This window comes from Aristolochia californica, unplaced genomic scaffold (genome assembly GCF_029961685.1).
Source record: "Aristolochia californica isolate CCGP_79_NKW_82.1479 unplaced genomic scaffold, dmAriCali1.0.hap1 SCAF_8, whole genome shotgun sequence".
NCBI lineage: Eukaryota > Viridiplantae > Streptophyta > Magnoliopsida > Piperales > Aristolochiaceae > Aristolochia > Aristolochia californica.
This window is the reverse complement of record NW_027182279.1, coordinates 510,291-528,798: the sequence shown is the minus strand read 5'-3', so window position 1 is coordinate 528,798 and position 18,508 is coordinate 510,291. Positions and strand designations below refer to the sequence as shown.

Here is an 18,508-nt window from a genome sequence, read left to right as displayed (position 1 = left end):
CTCTGAGCCCTTATTGAACCACTGCAGAAGTAAAAAAATATTGACATGGACAGAGAACGAAACATCAGTCAGAGAATGAAAGAACCCCTCTTGGTTGAGAGCTCTTAATTGCCTACTCTCGGCAAAACGGAAATTGGATGTTGTGATTAGATTCTTACTGATTCTGATTGGTTCTTTTACTTTGTGGTCCTCTGCACTGTTTCTCCGCATGAAACAATCAGGGTTATCTGTTCAAAGATTAAAATAAAAAATAGGGTTGTTTATACTTACCTTTAAATAGAGGAGAGATAGAGATCATTTCCTTTAGGGGGGAGGTGGCTCTCCACCTTGAATCTATTTAATTATATCGTAATTTTTTAAAGATTTTTTTCAGAAAGGATTTTTCGCCAGAATGCTAATCTTTTTTTAAGGTCTTACCAAAGGAAAGTGCTACAGTTGAACTGTCATTAAATACAATTCACAGGAGTTGTATTTGAATATTTCCTCTTAGAGAAAAGCTTATATGTAAACATGAGAGAGATCAATTTCAACATAATGTGCTCAAGGGGAAAGCGGAATTCAGTTTCCAAGTAAATTCATTGGTAGCATCAACCAGGCCAGTAAGCTGCAGGAAGCCATATTCCTTTAGGAACAATGATTCTACATTTATGTCTTAAGACTAGCTGTTTATTAATGGAGGAAAAACTTCTGTTGGTGGAAGTCTTCTAGACCATCCTCATCCTTTACTACCATTTGGCTCTGAACTGGAATTCCAAAGAATGGATGTCTCTGCAATCATTGATGTGACCAAGTATGGGTCCATGCTTGATGCCGGTCTTCTATCTTCAAAGTAACCTACAAATGGCTCAAACAATCGAATCAGAAATTTCATTTGATGACAATAATGGGTAGAAGTTGGGTTAAATAAGAAACCCACTTAGATCTACTTTCTATGAGCCTTTCTTAATCCCTTTTTTATTCTGGCTAGAACTAGTGAGGTTTGGGGAGTCTAGCTAAGAATGAATTCCTTAATTTAGCCTCAGATAACAGTCTTTGTTATAAAAATAATAAACTAAAAGAAGAAAAACAGAAAAAAAAGTTCTCATAAAAAGAAAGTTATCACCTTTGCCTGCCTTCTCAGTGTCACGACTAATGCGAATAGAAGCATTTCGGTTTGCAACTCCCTGATTTCAACAAACTTGAAGTAAATAAAAGAGTCATCTAGTGAAGTTTATATAGGGAAGAATCTAAGTTCGAGCAATAGCAGAATGTTACTAGCAGCAGAAAATTCTTTACAGAGTAGGTTGGTAGAAAGTGTAGCTTCACTTTAAAGTGCTATTTTCTTTCCATTGTTTAAACTTCTGCACAGAGGTCTAGAATTGATGAGAATGATTTGCAGAATTCTGAATCCTTACCCATGAAAAAGTGTCAATATGGGCAGTTTCATGGAACCCAGTTAGCCTTTTCTCATTCCCATCACCATAACCACAGATATGATCCTTGTGCTTCAGTGCCAGCTTCTCTATGGCCCTCTTGATCTCCTTAATTCCTCCTTCAGTTCTCATGGACTTGGTGCTAAGAGAACAATCACATCTCAGATTTGAAATATTCACAACTCCCAGATGTTTATATGTTTTGTGGGTGAATGTATTTTTTGTTGGAACAAAAACTCACCTGAAGTTTGTGTGAGCACCAGCACCATTCCAGTCACCCTGATAAGGTAGGAAAAGTTTGTCAGCCTTGTCTGAGTAGCAGCTGCTGTATTTCTACTTTCTCTTTCATTTCCCCTCTTCAAATGCAATTATTATGATTCTTGCAACAAAACCTTACATTTTAAAGAAAAATTAGATTGTTTCTTTGTATTTTGAACAGTTTTTATTCCAGAAAAATTCTTCAAAAAAGGAGATTAGATTAATTACAGCAGAGCATATATGGAAACTAAGCAAGCACTGTTCACTAACTGAATTTTAAAGATCATTAATGGAAGCCAAGTACATAAACCACAGTTATTTTCTTGTGAGAATAGGCAAACCTGGATTGGTTTTGCATCCAGTGAAAGAATGACACCAGCAGCCTCTGTAATTCTCTGTTGAAAACAAAGATTTGATGTTTAAATAGACAGAAAATTTTCAACAAGGAATTCAACAGTTTCTTCCTATTTACCTCCAGTATGTACCGAGCAACCCAGAGCTCATCACTGGCAGAAATTCCAACAGTAGGACCAATTTGAAATTCCCACTGTTTGAAGCATCTCAATTACTCATTAAGAATTTACAGTCAAACAATGAAAACATCAACAAGTTAAAAGCAGAGTTTCCAACTCAGGGGAACCAGGGAGAGATCTCTACTTGGCCAGGCATAACCTCTGCATTAGTGCCACAAATGTTAACTCCTGCATATAGGCTTGCTTTGTAGTGAGTATCAGAGATGTCCCGGCCAAAAGCCTTGTTAGCACCCACCCCACAGTAGTAAGGACCCTTTCATGCAGAAATGAGCCTCCGTTAGCTTTAAACATCATTTTTGAACAATGAATCTGAATCTCTGATACTGTTATACACTTATACCGCACCTGTGGACTGGGGTAGCCACCAGTAGGCCACCCGAGAGGCCAGTGATGATCCTTCTGGAGGAGAGTGTATTCCTGTTCGATACCAAACCTGGATAGGACACTTAGGGAATCAGAGCAGTTACTGGAACAAAACATTAACTAGGAATGATTTCTCAGTCTAACTTAAACCAGGATAAGTAATCCAGAAGAGGGTGAGAAATGGGAAGCTTACCAGGGTTCTTCTGCAACAACTGCTGGGTGGCTGAATACCTCTGCAGCATGAAACCTTTTATTAGAGGGGAGGGGATCACCTTCAGGACCGTATGTGTCGCACAGAACCTGAAAATATTTCTCAGAAGAAAGGCCAAATATATATCGCATATAACACGAACCAGACTAAGCTCCAAATTTTGAATTTCTTCTGCAATGGAGTTTAGTAAATGACATTTACCAAGATATTATTTCCTCGTCTAAAAGGGTCCTTAAAGATCTCTTGAGGACTGCAAGAACGAAGTTGAAAAAGTCAGTCACACAAGAAAAATCTCAAGAGGGTAGCGAATAAATTTCTTTCTGCGCACTGATCATCCATGTCAGGAACCCCTTTTTGATTAAATGTATTCATTTTCCTGTGCAGTTTTGTGAGGCTAAAACGAGGTCAGTAGATAATAATATGGAAAGAATTGGAAGCTTATTACCGTAATATTACTTCGCCGCCATGTTTGGAAGCTTGGCCTGTGCTGGTCCCGTCGAAGTTCCATGTGGGGATTTCACCAAGATCAGAGACCGGCCCTGGGAGGGTCTGACATAAAACGAAAATCACCAGATCATGCCTGCAAGAGAGAAAACCCAGAGAGAAACAACAGAAACCACCAGCTTACCCTTGCTTTGCTTCTTATCTCCCTGCCATTTCCTCCAATCCTACTCAAACAAAAGAGGTTTCAGCACAAAGAAACTTTTTGAATGGAGTAAAACTAGATTCAGGAAAGTTTTCCAGTGGTACCATATGTACTCTGCTATGATTTTGTCAATCGAGCCCGAGAGGTCGAGGCTGAGGAGATGGCAAAGCAGAGGCATGGGAGAAGCTGTTCAGAAAAGGTGGGATGGTTTGATTTCACATTTCGGATTCCTACAATTTCTTTTCCTCCGCTTAATAAGGAACCAACGATAGCGTTACGAAGCACCAAACGCCATTGCAGAGTTGCAGGTGGCATGAAGCCGTTTCGAAAAACTCCAGAAAGTGGCAGAAAAATGGCACCAATGCTTTCCACGGATACGTCCTCTCCCTGCAGATAACGGGTCCGGTACAGAATCGCGTTGATCGACCCAACTGAACTCAGAAGACGAGAACAATGGAATCCATGGCAGTTACGCATGCAAATGCCAATCTAAAAGGCTTCTAACCCAAACAAGGGACTCAGATCCTGTTGAACCCAATTCAGATTTTACAAAAGCAGCTTTAAATTTTTAAATCGATGGTATTCTAAGATTAAAACTAAAAACTCTAATGCAGAGTTTGGAACACAAAATTTGAAGAGAAAATAAAAAGGAAGAAAAGAAAAGAAAAGAAAATAAAAGAAAATAAAAGAAAATAATTTAATTCTTTTGTTTCGATGCCAATAGACAATAAGAAAGAAAATGAAAAAAAATATTATTTTTCTTGTTCGGATACAAAAGGAAAATAAAAAAATATTTTTAATATTTTAAAAAATTTTAATGATTAAAATTATATACAGTTGGGCGAAGAGATCGACTTCTGATCATAGAACTCGTCTTCTGGTCAGGTTTCCCCACTAGTGCTCCCAGAATCACATTGAGGTTACCATTGTTGAGATTGTACCACTTTTCAAACCCTTCCAGGCATCCGACTGGTGATGGAAGACCAGATTTGGAAGGGATTGATGCGCCGCAGTGGTGGATATGAACTGGGTATTTCGATACGTAACCTACCAAGCAGCTCATTGATTTGGGATTGTTGCCCAGAAATGTAATCAGCCTAGAATTGCTGGACGAAATCACAGTTAATAACAAACCACGGAAGGAAATTACAGAGGATCAGATGAGAAGACGATAGAGAAAATACCTGAGACCGGGCAAAGTTGAACAGCTCCAGCGGAGGGATTTCAGCTTCTGGGCATTTGAGCTGAGCATTAGCTGAACTCTGTTTGCTACTTCAAGTGAAAACAAGAGTAGACTCACCTACTTTAGATAGAAGAACCTGCAGACCTTCATATTTGCTGCCCCATGAGAAGTCTCTCACTACCATCCAGTCCCACTCAGAGAGACGGCATTATCAACAACGTATTTCAGGTAGTTTTCATCCCTTGGTTGTTCGGAAGAGCCAAGCAGCTGCCCGTAACAGCTCGCACTTCACCAAAGACCAGAAACATCAGCCCATCAGAAAATCGATCGAATGTGAAAAAATGTGTGGAAAAGGGTTTCTTTTGATCAAATCGGAAGTTTAATTTGCAGAACAAATTAACGGGGATTTTATTATATACTCACCGAGCAACGGTGATGGAGTCATCTTAACGATCCCGGAATGTGTCAGCAAAAGTGAAAAGCTGCAACAGGAACAATCCCCTGAGAAATGTTTGTTATGTACCATGAAACTCATAAAGTTCCGAGTTATTTTTACCTGTTTCGCATGTAGCAGGAGTAACTGTGAATACTTGGAGTCATAGTCTCTAAAAACCATGGAAGCAGCCATGGCGATGGCAGTCTCAGCGGCGAGATCGGAGCCTGGATGGTCGGGAGTGATCTTGTGCGCAGTCCTGGGAGCTTCATATCTTCTGCTCGCTCCCAGCGCAGTAGTGATCAGAATCCCCATCCCCCACCTGCATTCATTCATTGAACTCAATCCATGTCGCTCAATCTCTTACACCCAGAAATCGTCTCACATCAACCGAAGTATCACTTTTCCCATCTGACCCCATAGGAAGTTGGGCTGCAAGTGAGCTTTGATGAAGTAATCCGTTCCCCATTTAATGGCGTCCAATGCATGTTGCAGCTGATTGGCAGAAGCGATCTCTTTGCCGAACTCCCTACAGTTCCATGAAAGCATCGTCGTTGCGAAAGCCATCGGAATCATAGTAGCCTCCGACAAGGTCTACCTGATAAAACCAGATTAACCAATTGTCATTTCCATTAATCTTTCTGCCAAATATGGTTAAACCCGGAGATTAAAAAAAAAGACTCACTCCTTGAATTAACCAATCTCTGAGGCCGGGATTCCCCCGCCACTTGATCCGCTGATTGACCGGATTGCTGCGCCTCGAAGAACATCAAACTCTTCTCAAGGGCATCCCCATAATCGAACCGTCAACTGAGTTGAACGGACCAACTAGAAGGGCTAGAATGAGGCACGACCTCATGAAGCTCCCCATGACTTCTCACTGTCACCTTGTTCCCATTTCTCAGCCGAACCAATTTGTTTCTATAGGAGAGATGAGGAGACGTCTACGAGCATTTCAGGCTTCCCACAATGGAGAGAATTTAATTCAGACGATTCAAATAATAAAGGAATCAAGGGAAGATGGTAGGCTGCACGTTCGTTATGTAAACAAGAAAGAGTACAGGCATGCCCCTCTTGGTAAATGAATGATGATGTACGACGGTAATCAAAGCTCAATACCGCATATATAGCTGCAAGCAATGAACAATGTGCGTATGGTACTACTGGAAAACTTCTCTGCCGAATCTCTTTTTACACCATTAAAGAAGTCTCTTTGTTCTGAAACCTCTTTTTACAGCACAGGTCAAGCTTCCAAACATGGCGGCAAAGTTATTTCATTTGAAAGAAAAAAAGGGTGTAGGAAGAGGGATCAGGTGAGGAATCCAGTTTCCTACAAGTTCGTAAATTGTTTTTTATTTGTTTTATGCTTCAACAAAAATGTCCGTTTTTTAATTTTAAATTTCTTCTATAACTATTATTAAAATCTAAACCCTTATAAATCATAAAAGCGCCTTAGGAAAACTAAATGACAGAAAAATCATGGATTCCCAAAGTACGTAAATCATTGTTCATTATAAAAGAAGAACAAGCTGACTTATATGTCTCATCTCTTGCTGTATGGCCTACTCCAGTAATCACTTTTCCTTGAAAGTTTTACAGTATCAAATAACCAAGCACAGGCATTATCAGGTTTATCACATCGGATTTCAGGTTTCCCAATACAGTACCTGATACTGATACGCACCATGCTGGTTTTTCATCACCAACCCGCTTAAAATCAGCAATAAATCTTCATAGGGATCAAAGAAGAGCCAAAAACCTCCAGCAATGAACAGATAAAACCACCCCAACTGGGCATTGCTTGTGATGTTCGGATCCACCAAAGGCTTAGGCAGAGCGCAACTACTGCTGTAGATGGCCACAAATGTCCAGAAGGCACTACAAGTATGAACCAGGATATACCTTGTTTTTGTTCCATTCTGAAATATACATGATACAAATAGTGCAAATTTTTCTAGGGTAAACAGCATACACATTATAAGACACAAGTACAGGGAAAACTTAACAACACTATGTTAAGCCTAATCAACTGATAACATGTTTGATATGGCAACTGGAAAAATATCAGTAAAAGAATCTATAATTTACATGTTTGAAGAGTGCCAGTCTAATTATACAGCAGCACTCTTTTAATCCCAAAGACACTAAAAGGAAACACCTTAAATAACACCATCTACAGAATTTATACAAGGCAGCAAAGAGAAGAAAAAGTTGGCAATAGACACCCCTGTCCCAGGTTAGCCTCTTCAAAAAATGCTTCGCTTCAAACAGCATACATTCCGCTTTTATTAAAAACTGCGCAGACATTCATAGGCCTTCAGACATGCCTGAAGCATGGATAGAATGCTCTACCGTCTTCGAGAGAGGAAGAACTCAAAGTCCGGTTGCCTGTTCACTGACTTCTCGTTGCCCTTGCATACAGCTGCTCTAGCCATCACTGTAGCTGTTTGTTCCAGTGTCCTCAACCGCTCCTTGAGAATATCCGAAGGCATCGAACTGTCAGTCTGATCTGCTGCAGGACTTACACTGAAATTCGTTGGCTGGAACCAGCACTCACCCTGGATGCACATGCATAGTTGGAATATCCGGGTTAAATAGTCAGTTAAACTTGCACCCTAATGACCAGGTAAATTTAGTATCAAGAAAATTGTGAAACCACTCTTGCTGAAATGAGTGAGAAATTCAACTTGTGACAATTGGATTTATTAACTCCAATAAACCGTTTTCTTCCTTTAATCTCGTCCTCATTTTTATCCTACTCTCCAGCAGTTAGTCTCCACCCAATCAGATGTTTATATGCCAGATCTACTCCATAAACCGTTTCCTCTGTTAGCCTGGTCCTCATTTTTATCCCAGCAGTTGCCTCCACCCAACCAGATGTTTATTTGCCATGAGAATGAGATTTTTCATTCATCCATATGAGCAGAGTCGAGAGATCTAACATAATACATGGAATTTGCCAGTACTCATACACTTTGGAGTGAAGAAAACAGTGTAGGCTTATCTTGTTATGGAAAAAACATCATGCTAAATTGAGCCTGGTTCAATTCCAAAATAACTAACCATTTAGAAGGCCTATAACGCAACTTTATAACCCAATACTATTTCTTAATACTTATCAATGTGGGACTTTTTCCCACTTGATACTCCCCTTCACATCCAGGCTAACATGTAACAAGTCTGAGATATAGGCAAAAACTCCCAAAGGAGCACATAATACACAAACTTCCACCCAGGAGCATACAACACAAACTCCTAATAGAACACAAATTATGCCTCAGCCCATGCACACATCTTGCTCAGATATCACTGTTAGATTGAGCCCGGTTTCACCACGAAATGACTAACCACTTAGAAAGCATTTGCAACCTTATAACCCAATACCATTTTTAAACACTCACAAATATGAGAATTTTTCTCACTCGATTCATCATACTTACAAATTAGTCAGTTCAAAATTGAATTACAAAAGATAGAATCCATGATTTACATAGTGCCAAATTATTAATGATGAATTAGTTAGTTCAATATTGAGTTTCTATGATAAACTACATAATCTGCATCTGGTTGCAAGTTTCTCATTTAATGACCACTATACAACCACAATCAGTTAGTCTAAGTACCAAATTAACATTAAACAGATATTCATCTGAGCACCACATAATCAGTTGGTAAAGGTATTGAATTAGCATAAAATAAATATTCACCTGAGCATTGTAACTTTGTAAACCAACAACAGGAGTGACAACACCACTATCCTCATAAAGAAAATTCGGGGTGCCTCTATGAATGAAATGGCCAAGTGAATGGTAGGTCAAAAATGCAGCACGAAAATTACCATCTGGAATACGGTAAATAGGATACCATGCCACAGCATACCTGACAAGAACACAACCACAGAAATATTAAACAAATCTTGCTAGGTAAAGGCATCGCATAAATGGAAAAGTTCTACACATTCAAACTATCTCCTTTCATAAGTACGTACTTAGAAGCATTAAAGTTTACCAGGATGAGGGGTGAAGATCATGCAAATGTAAGCTTTCTAGATTTTTCGGATCTCCAAATATTCTGCAGTTTGAAGTTGCTTCACCTCTAACCAACTCCTTGATCCTGATTATACAATCAGAAAGGAGACATGAGACTATGAACATCCAATGAAAAATTCCACCAAGACAAAAAGGTCCCTTGTAACACTTGTCAGACTCCATTGTAGGAAATACAATAACATACGCAATCACCAGAACAGCTATCTATTTTAGAATATTGGAGAAAAGAACTTTCTAACATAACTGAAGTGAAAAAATAATTAAGGATATAATTGACAAGCCAATTTGAAGTGAAAAAATATCTTTAAAACTAAAAAAGAACCAACTACATAAAGCACAAATGGAGGACTAAAAAGTTCTCAGACTTCATGCAACTTCCTCGCAAAATTTTGAATCATTCAAATAGCAGCCTGAAATTTCACAGATCTAAAGCATTACTGGATTACTCTTTTTTTCGCATAAATTCTACTTACAGATATACATATATCTAATCAAACATATGGTCTTTTATTATTAAGTGGATTATATTGGCAATTGTTTATGTTAAAGAAAGTCCTACATGAATCAATGAGCAGAAAAAATTTAGGGTTATTAATTGAAAAAGAAGCTTCTTAACTTGGCTAGTCATTTACAAATGGGCCTTAGACCCAACATTTACATGGTAGTAGGACAAGTACTCGTATGTGTCCACTCAAATTGTCCATGTGCAAGAGTCACAAAGAGGGTTCACATGTGGGTCAGTGTTTTAAAATGATCTCATAATAATCAATGAATAAAAAGATTTTAGGTTTATCAATTGGGAAAGAAGCTTCCCAACTTGGCTAGTCATTTAGGGATGGGCCTTAGACCTAAATTTGATGGTTTCTATTGTGAAAATTGAACTTAAGAGTGAAAAAAGAGTTCAGTAAGTAGTACAGAGCAAGCAAATTAATAGATGACCAGCATAATCACAAAGAGATAAAAACTCACAAAATCAAAATCTTCAGACTTTCTGGTCTTCATTACTATGGGAAGACCAGATTCCTTGCTGAACCCATAACTGTCACCAAACAGGTCCCCAGCCAAATAAATCATTTTTTTTTAATTTGTTACACACTAAAATACCTTTTTTTTCTACCCAAAAGCATGAATTTTCAATTTAAGATAACACTAAACCATCCCTATTAAAGTATAAGATGACCTTGACAACAGAAAAACTCATGCCTCATTTCAGAAAGAGACCAATTCACAAAAAGACTAAGCATGAAATTTAGTAGGTGTAGTGGCCTTTAACTGTCTATCAGTCACTCAGAATGGATTCAGAGGCCATTAAAGAAAAGAAAAAAAAGGCACTAAACAGATAATAATGAAATAATTTTTTCCACCTTTAGAGAATAGGTAACTTAACATTTCTGTCTTTCAAAGCCCCACCTTTTTGAGAGACCTCTCTCAAGATGCACCACAAGGCATGCCAAGAAAACCAATTTCAAGAATGATTAATTGTTTCATTATTTCTTCATTTTCATCTTATCTTCAGAGCCACTCATATGCAGATTAGCGTAAGTAATATAGTCTTCAAATATGCTCCTCAGATTCCCTTTAACTACACTGCTCCCATCCTCATATGTTGATACATAGTCAAAGGTGAAAAGGATATCGTGTTCAACTAGAGGTGTCAGTTGGTCACTGAGAATCAGCTTGTCCTACCAGAAACATTAATATAAAGAAACAGAATCATTCACTTACTTTTCAAATAATGGCTGACGTTGCTGAGGTTGCTCAGACTCAAAATACTCAAAGAGCAGTTCTGCTTCATCAAATAGGGCACCACTTCTACAAGCAAATGATGAATCTGAATCAGAAAAACCACTGGTAGATGGTATGGACCTTGGATCATCTTCTTTGCATGGCTGAGGCACTAGCATCGCTAATATTGGCGGGAAACTGGGTTTTGGTGGATCCTCTTCTGTTGTATCAACTGCACAAGATTCTGCCACCTTATTATTGCTTATCCCACTCCTCCTTTTGCCAAACAACTGCACTGCTGACAGGAAAGGAACAAAATATGCACGAAATTCAAAATGATGAGCACCCAATCTCTTTGAGTTCTGAAAGTCCACTGCTTTTACTTCCAGACCATAGCTCCCGTGTCTTTCATACCACTCCCAAAGACTTGCAAGACATATATTTGGCATCCTATGCCTGCACAGAGAATCACCAGCAACCTGATCTGCTGCACAAGCGGAACAGTGTCGATGGATTGGCACACGACTAACAGCAGGTGACGCAGAGTAAAGAACCCTCTCAAACTCAGCAAGTGGGCCATTTATTACCATTTGAATTCTTTCACATTCAATTTGTATGCGATAGGCATCATTTACAACTTGGAGTATTTTCTCAGTATCACTGTCAATTTGAACTTCTTGGTCCTTTGATTCTGTGGTTAAAGAGCATGGTGAAGAGTGATTAATAGTTTGATACCTCAATTCACTGGCTCTCCCTCCACCTTCCACAGTAGAGAGCTTACGTATTGGCAGAGTGTTAGAATTCCCATGTTCGAATCTAAAGCTTTCTATTTCCTGATCCTTCACATCCAAATAATCAGCTGCAAGCTCAGCCAGGTGAGAAGTCACCATAGTGTCAGCATCACTTCTGTTTGTTGCCACAGAATCTTTTATACCAACGGGAACCCACTTCTGTAAGAAAGTGTTAGAACTATGGGCCTGCTTGCCGCATTCTGAATGCTGATCTTCAGGACCCAACACTGAAGGTCCTTGACATTCATTGTCTTGTGGAAGATGGGAACCGCAGTCAGATTTTGTACCAGGCAGAACCATTTTGTCCACACAATCAGGTGTAAAAGTTTGGGGAAACTCAGCATATGTATTGGGAACTGCATTATGCACATCTTCAGGTAGCTTTTTGTCCTCCAAATAAACTGCAGAGTCTTGACTTACTGAAGAAGGAGCATTTTCTGGGGAAGAAACATTAACTCTTTGATAAAAAATTTCAACTGATTCCTTCTGTTTTCCGATCTTTCTGGCAGACCCTGTTGAGTTGGTTTTACCACAGTTATGGCCTTTCCTGGAATTAGATTTATGTTCTTGTTTTCCACTACGCCCAGGACCTTTTTTAAACTTAGAAACATTAACCCATAGAGGTTCTCCATCTGCCTTTATCGAGGGGCTCCCACAATTGACAACAGCCGATTTCCCTTCAAGCCCATCCTGTTCAGTAGGCATTTCATCTAAAGGAGATTTATCCATGTCACTTCTTGTCTGACTCATCAATGTATCACATCTCACGCTCAAGGGGGCCTCGTCCCTTGAAACAACAGGACTGTCACACATTGCCTTGCAGATGAATTCACCATTCTTTCGCACCCTCTGCCAAACAGAATGATTGTTCTCCTTTCCAGTACGGCCATGAACATTTACACTACTACTCTGGTTTCCAACCTTCCTTGTACTCCCAAGTAACTTCTTGGTCCATCTCTTTCCAGATGCTGCAGAGCAAGAGTTGGTGCTGCTACACTCCTGACTGTCAGCTCGTGCTCTATCTGCATTAGTAGAACCTAAGATCATGAACCAATCACCACTTGAAGGCTCCTTTGGCAAACTGCCTGAAGTTTCCAGGGGAAAATATCCATTGGCAGTTAATGAACTGTCCAACAAGGTGCTGTAACTGCTGCAGTCAGATGTAATCCCACTATCCAATGAATCATTTCCAGCTTGCTCTTTCAAGAATGGGGAAGCTTCTACAGAAATACTACCATTATTGGTGGCATCACTGTTCCACCCATCTAAAAATAAATCTAAAACATCATTTCCGGAAGAAATATAATCAACACTGTCACTTTGCTTCAGAGGTGGCTCAGCAGCTTTAGTGTCACTTGCATTTGTATGATGTATTATACTTGAACTATTAACAAGACTTGTAGATGTTTCATCAATTCTTGACTGATTCCATTTGTAGTTTTCAGCATTGGAGTCCTGATGAATAAATTCAGCCATTTCTGATTCATTAGTCACATCATTGAAAGATATGCATGAAGTAGGAGTTGATGAAGAGTTGGCAACTTCATTATTGGTGTCATCATGAAATTTTTCTACAAGACCTGACAAATCTGTTGACCCTGTATTCATGACCATATTTTCAGTATGTAAATTCTCAGAAGATTGCGAGCAAGAGTTGCTCTGGACATCTTCCTCATGCAGAATACTGCACTGTGATGAAGATCTTTTGTAATGTTTTCCTTTCTTTTTTACTTTCCTTGAACACTTTTTAGCAGGCTTGTCAACTTTGGACATGCCATTGATACAATTAGCTGACAAAGCAGCATCCGAGCCAATCCATATCAAGCCAGACAAACCACCACTGGATTTATTACTGTTATGCTGGAAAGAATGTAGAGGATCCCTGGCAGCTTTATTTCTTTTATTCAGTGAGCCCTTACTTTGAGTTTCTTGAAGAACATTTGCCCCAGAAGAACTTTGAAGTATAAGTGACTTTCCTGAACAAGTCACTTTCCAATGTGTTATTTGTTGATCATCCTGGAAAGAACCAGCTGGGGAAGAAACTATGCCTTGAATATCCATATTTACATGGGATCCCAACTCCAGACAGTTTTTCTTATCAGTTGGTTGCAAAGGAAGCGCAACGCGCACAAAATGTTTCCAAAATGCATCGAGTTCAAGGGTAACCAAAGTCAATAGAAAACACCTAGCAAATAAACATGTGAACGTTGTAAATTATCTTAACATTCAAGGCATGAGATCAACCAAACAATGTAAAGATCACTAGACCAACATTACCTTTGATTAGAAATTCTCTCGATAATACTAGAAAAATCAGGGTCCTGAAGAAAACACAAGCATCAAAAAACAAAAGTTAGACACCAACTGGATAACAAAAGAACCTTACAAACATATGCAAAACTCATGAGTTCGAACTATGAAAAAAACAAACAAGCAACCTTTTCTGCCACAACTTTCTCAACACTGTTATTGGACTCACACGGAACACACTGCATCTCTTGTTATGGCTGTCTATACACTAAAAAGAAAATAACAGCATAATGAGCACCAGAAAGACAGAAAGATTTTCAACAAAAGGACTTAAAGAGGGAGCAAAAAATAAAATAAAACACTGCAAGATTCAGATTACCAACAAAAAAAGATTCAAAGATTACAGTAAAAGAATAAAGCGGTACTTTAGTCTTATTTAGAAAGTTACAGCAATTTGGTATTTTGGTGTCGTTAGAATAACTGTGCACACACTTCTCAAAAAATAAATATATAACTAAATAATAATAAAATAAACAAAAGAAAAAAATAATCATGATTAGTTTTACAAGTTTGCCTCTTACTGATAAATTGTAAAAAACTCATGTAACAGGGGTAATTTTTTATTACCACGTATATTGAGTACACACTCACAGATAACACTCAAAACCTCAGTTAAAACTTAAACCTAAAGCCTCAGGCTAGAAACCTCCATATGTCACACTGAGCCAAAGGCCCAACCCACAGGTAATTTTGTGTTCACATGCTATCATAAATGAATAGAGTGATCAAACCCAATGATTATGCTCAATCCACACATCTGCTTTCTCTCTTGACCTCTCTCTTCTCACCATAACATCTCTCAATAAAACTTCAATCTCCTTCAATAACTTAATTCCTGAACTCTCTCAAATCAATCTCTGTTTCTTGTCACTTCTTTGGTGATTCTACTTAGTTTATCATCAATTAAGCCCTAGTTTCCTCATCTAACAAACCATCATGATATCCAAGCAGATTTGTAAGGCTACTTATCTCTTGAAGCTTTATTTTTTAAATAAAGGCAACTTGAACAAGAAAAGACTGCTTATTCTAATAAACCCATTCGCCCAACAATTCCAGCGAAGATAAAATCCACATACAGATTTCGGGTACGTGAAATTGATGCTTCTTCTTATGATTATTTCTTAGACTCAATCAGCTGTGTTTGCTAACTTGGGAGGCTGTGGGTAGTGCTTCTCTATCCCAACATATTACCTTCTCTTCAAGCAGCGACTGCTAATGACATTCAAAAAGCCCTAATTTTTCTGTCCAGACCCAACAGGACAAAAAAAGAGAGAAAGAAAAGATTCTCATGTCTAACCTGAAAAAGGGTTTCGCTCTGCTTCCCACACACCTTATTTCTTTGTAAGCCTCGTAGAGTTTTCCTTATTGGTTGATTCTCAACTCATTACTTGTTTCCTACCGACACCAGCTTTCCAATTTCTTACTCTCTCCCATTCCATTAAAATATCTGGTCCCACCTACAATTGGCAACATATGGGCAAAAAGCCAGGGATATCTCAACAGTTCAATCAGAATGAATGAGCCAATCTGCAGCCCATACTCAAAATTGAAGTACTGAAAACCACTGTAATTGAATTTGCATATTACATGTCTTAGCGCAACTTGCGCAGAGATTTTTTTAGTATTAAAAACCGCAATGAACACCTTACTGATCCACCTCAGAAGACACAGACCCGGGGTGTCTAAAAGAAGATATATTAGTCATCAGTTGAAAAAATTATAAGAAACAGAACTTTTTTTTAAATGGCTATGAGCTCTTATTAATCAATCTCATTAAAGAAACACGATTGATATCAGAGCAGCCTACACCTAGCAGATAAATTCCATCTAGAACAAGTAACCTATGTGTTTTCAGGATTGATATCCAAAAGCAGCGCATACCTAGCAGAGAAATTACCAGATCATACGATAAAGACCAAAAAAGAGAGAAAAAATGAACACGTAAAGAAACCAATCTTATGCAGGAATCTCCTCCGTCAAAACTGTTTTCTAACATATATCGAGGAACTATTTTTTTTCAAAAACCATATTATTACAGAAAATTCAATGAAAACGTAGGTTCAACATTGATGCCCAAGCACTGAAGTGCCTCATTTAACAGAAATACCAAGAAGCACACATTTCTACCAGCAGACTTCCTCTCCAGTTGAATTCTGAACGATTACAAACAAAATGTATCAGGTTTAAATAATCAAGAATTCAGATCACTCGACCACGACTCACAAGGTCAACCTCGTACAGCCAATTATGAACTACAATAAACCATTAATCCCAAGAAAGTTGCCTTTCCTTCTCTCATTCAAGCACCACAAAAAAAAAAAACCACCATTGCCGCAGGACAAATGACTACAAACCTCAAATCACAACACAGAGAAATTCATTGCAAAAAACGCAATGCCGGCCAAAAATAAAATCCAAGGAACCCCGAAGCATCCCCAAATAAACCAACCCAGTATCACTTCTCCGGTACTGTACGGCCCAACTCCGCCGTACAGTTAAAAAGCGTCCAAAAAAACAAAAAACAAAACCCCCCACAAATCTGCTCATTAAAACCAACGGCACACAACAAAAAAGAGCACACCAAAACTCACGGAGGAAGAAAAGGAGAAGAATTTACGTAGAGTAAGAAGCGAAAATAATTAACCTGGTCACGAGCCCCCAACACTCCGCAATAGATGCCCTCCCCTCTAAACGCCCATACAACGAACGATACCAATACAAACTAAAACATCGGCAATAAAAAAGCGAATTCCCAAATACCCTCCGATCCTGCGGCTCTACGCGAAAACCCAACGACGCCGAACGCAAAAAAAAAAATTGGATTCTTACTATTTCCCACACCCAATACAGAAACAAACAGAAGAAGCCTCTGCAGTCCGGCACTCTGTGAACCAACCAGCGAGTAAGTGAAATAAAAAAGCAAGAGTACAAAGAACCGATTGTGAAGGGGAAACAGAGGGATAAATGCCGAAGAACGGGATTGTGGACCTTTTTGCCTCAATTCCAAAATTTGAGTCTTCTCTGGTCAACGCGAAGTCCGGCTTTTTTCCCACGCAAAAGGACCGAAACATTCGCGTATTCTCTCGCGGGATGCGAGTGGCGAGGTTGGAAAAAATGGGAACGGTTGGAGTGTGTTTATGTCTTTTAAAACTAATTTTTTGTATTTTCGGCCGCGAGCCCAGCGAGGGTTGTCAGTGGTGCGCATTGCGCACGGCAGCAGTACGGGTGAGACACGTAGCCACTCGTAAAACCAGAAAACGTGATGCATGCCTCGTACAGGGAGGAAGGGAATGGTATTGGAAAAGGAAGATTCGGTGCCATTGTAGGGACTTAAATAAAAGTTGTGTCTTAAATAAAGCTTTTCTTTCCCGCCATATTCGTTACTTATTTTGGATATTATATAAAAAATTATTTTGTGTTAAACATGCAAAACGTTATCTCAGTAATCCTCGATCATAATAGACAGTTAATTGGACGACTGAGATAGTCATTTTATATGTTTTGTACCGAATAATTTTTCGGTATTGGATCAGACGCATATATCATATAATCTAACTATTTTTAAATAGGTTTACAAATTTATTTTGGATTAAATCAAGTTTAATTAAACCTAAATATGTTTTTTTTCTTAATTAGGTCAAGTTTATCGATTCTAATAATGACATTACTTGCTTGATCTATTAAATGAGTTAGAGTTAACAAAAAAACATCGTGAATTTCCCTCCTCCATTAAGACTCTTTTATCCTATTAGGTATGTGAAAGTTTTACGTGACTTACAAAATACATGAAGAGGTAGAGTCTCTCCCTCATAGATTACTAGAAAATATATTGAATGATTAGAATGGAAAACATTATTCAATGATTCCTCATGTACTATACTAAAGAGCAACCCATTTCTTTATGTTTGTTCTTGAAGTAGAAACTATTCTATCAATGAATGTCTTGGTAGAAAAGGATTTCTTGGAATTGTGCTTAATTTGTTTTTAAGTAGTTACCTAACTGAACTAGAATTTCTTTACTTGTCTAAATTCTAAAGTTATAAGATAATTATTTGCTCTAGTATAAGTAGTAACAATTGGTCTTCCACCGTTTGGTCTGGTCTAATTTGTATTGTTCGACACATGATTTCCAGAAAACATGAGGCACTAATAGTCCCTGAAACGTATTTTTATTATAAATATCTTTGTAATACAACAAAATAGAGTTTAAGACCCAAGTCTAATAAATTGCTACCTATATGTAATTTTCACTCTGTCAATACCTAAGACTAACAACAACTCACAAGCACAAGTACACTACAGAGTAACTGCTGGTGGAAACCAGAAGCATTACCGAATGCCAGCAAGTACAAAGAAAGTCAGGGCCAGCCAGGTAGCTTGTTAATATAGCTTTCCTCCTTCAACATCTGTTACCAGCCAGGTGTTACTTTTGGCGAACACATGAAAACTATACTGCTACAACCAGAGACTCATTAAAGAGATTGAAAGATGCCATGTTTCATCAAGTTGTTGGTGGCTTTCTGCTTGTAATGGATTCAAGTGCTCACAGTCAAGAACTACTAGATAATACCCGCTACTGAAAACAACATTTCTA

The 18,508-nt window shown here is 38.5% G+C and overlaps 2 protein-coding genes and 1 pseudogene across 9 annotated transcripts; all 3 read right to left on the bottom strand.

Moving 5' to 3' along the window:
• Positions 1-481: 481 nt before the first annotated feature.
• Positions 482-4,887, bottom strand: LOC137939284 (glutamine synthetase nodule isozyme-like). Of its 3 annotated transcripts, XM_068784554.1 has the most exons (15): positions 4,724-4,885; positions 4,608-4,654; positions 3,528-3,948; positions 3,406-3,445; positions 3,223-3,326; positions 2,979-3,027; positions 2,760-2,866; positions 2,549-2,636; positions 2,328-2,456; positions 2,143-2,217; positions 2,012-2,065; positions 1,654-1,691; positions 1,395-1,554; positions 1,103-1,163; positions 482-834 (listed from the first exon to the last, which is right to left on the bottom strand). In XM_068784554.1, exons 3-15 carry the CDS (start codon positions 3,599-3,601, stop codon positions 716-718), a joined length of 1,098 nt encoding a protein of 365 aa, XP_068640655.1. In that variant the 5' UTR covers positions 3,602-3,948; positions 4,608-4,654; positions 4,724-4,885; the 3' UTR covers positions 482-715. The 3 variants fall into 3 exon arrangements, with proteins under 3 accessions (XP_068640655.1, XP_068640654.1, XP_068640656.1); XM_068784553.1 differs by lacking the exon at positions 4,724-4,885 and having other exon boundaries at positions 4,608-4,681; XM_068784555.1 differs by lacking the exons at positions 482-834; positions 1,103-1,163; positions 1,395-1,554; positions 1,654-1,691 and adding an exon at positions 1,709-1,804 and having other exon boundaries at positions 4,608-4,887.
• LOC137939359 (endoglucanase 5-like) lies at positions 4,698-5,845 on the bottom strand (annotated as a pseudogene).
• A 1,073-nt stretch (positions 5,846-6,918) lies between these two features.
• On the bottom strand, positions 6,919-16,866 carry LOC137938954 (uncharacterized). 6 transcript variants are annotated; one of them, XM_068784081.1, is made up of 7 exons: positions 16,559-16,866; positions 14,043-14,122; positions 13,882-13,925; positions 10,814-13,789; positions 9,048-9,152; positions 8,747-8,918; positions 6,919-7,597 (listed from the first exon to the last, which is right to left on the bottom strand). In XM_068784081.1, the coding sequence occupies exons 2-7, from the start codon at positions 14,097-14,099 to the stop codon at positions 7,388-7,390; spliced, it is 3,564 nt and encodes a 1,187-aa protein (XP_068640182.1). In that variant the 5' UTR covers positions 14,100-14,122; positions 16,559-16,866; the 3' UTR covers positions 6,919-7,387. The 6 variants fall into 6 exon arrangements, with proteins under 6 accessions (XP_068640182.1, XP_068640183.1, XP_068640185.1 ...); XM_068784082.1 differs by having other exon boundaries at positions 14,043-14,115; XM_068784084.1 differs by having other exon boundaries at positions 16,744-16,866.
• Positions 16,867-18,508: the final 1,642 nt, after the last annotated feature.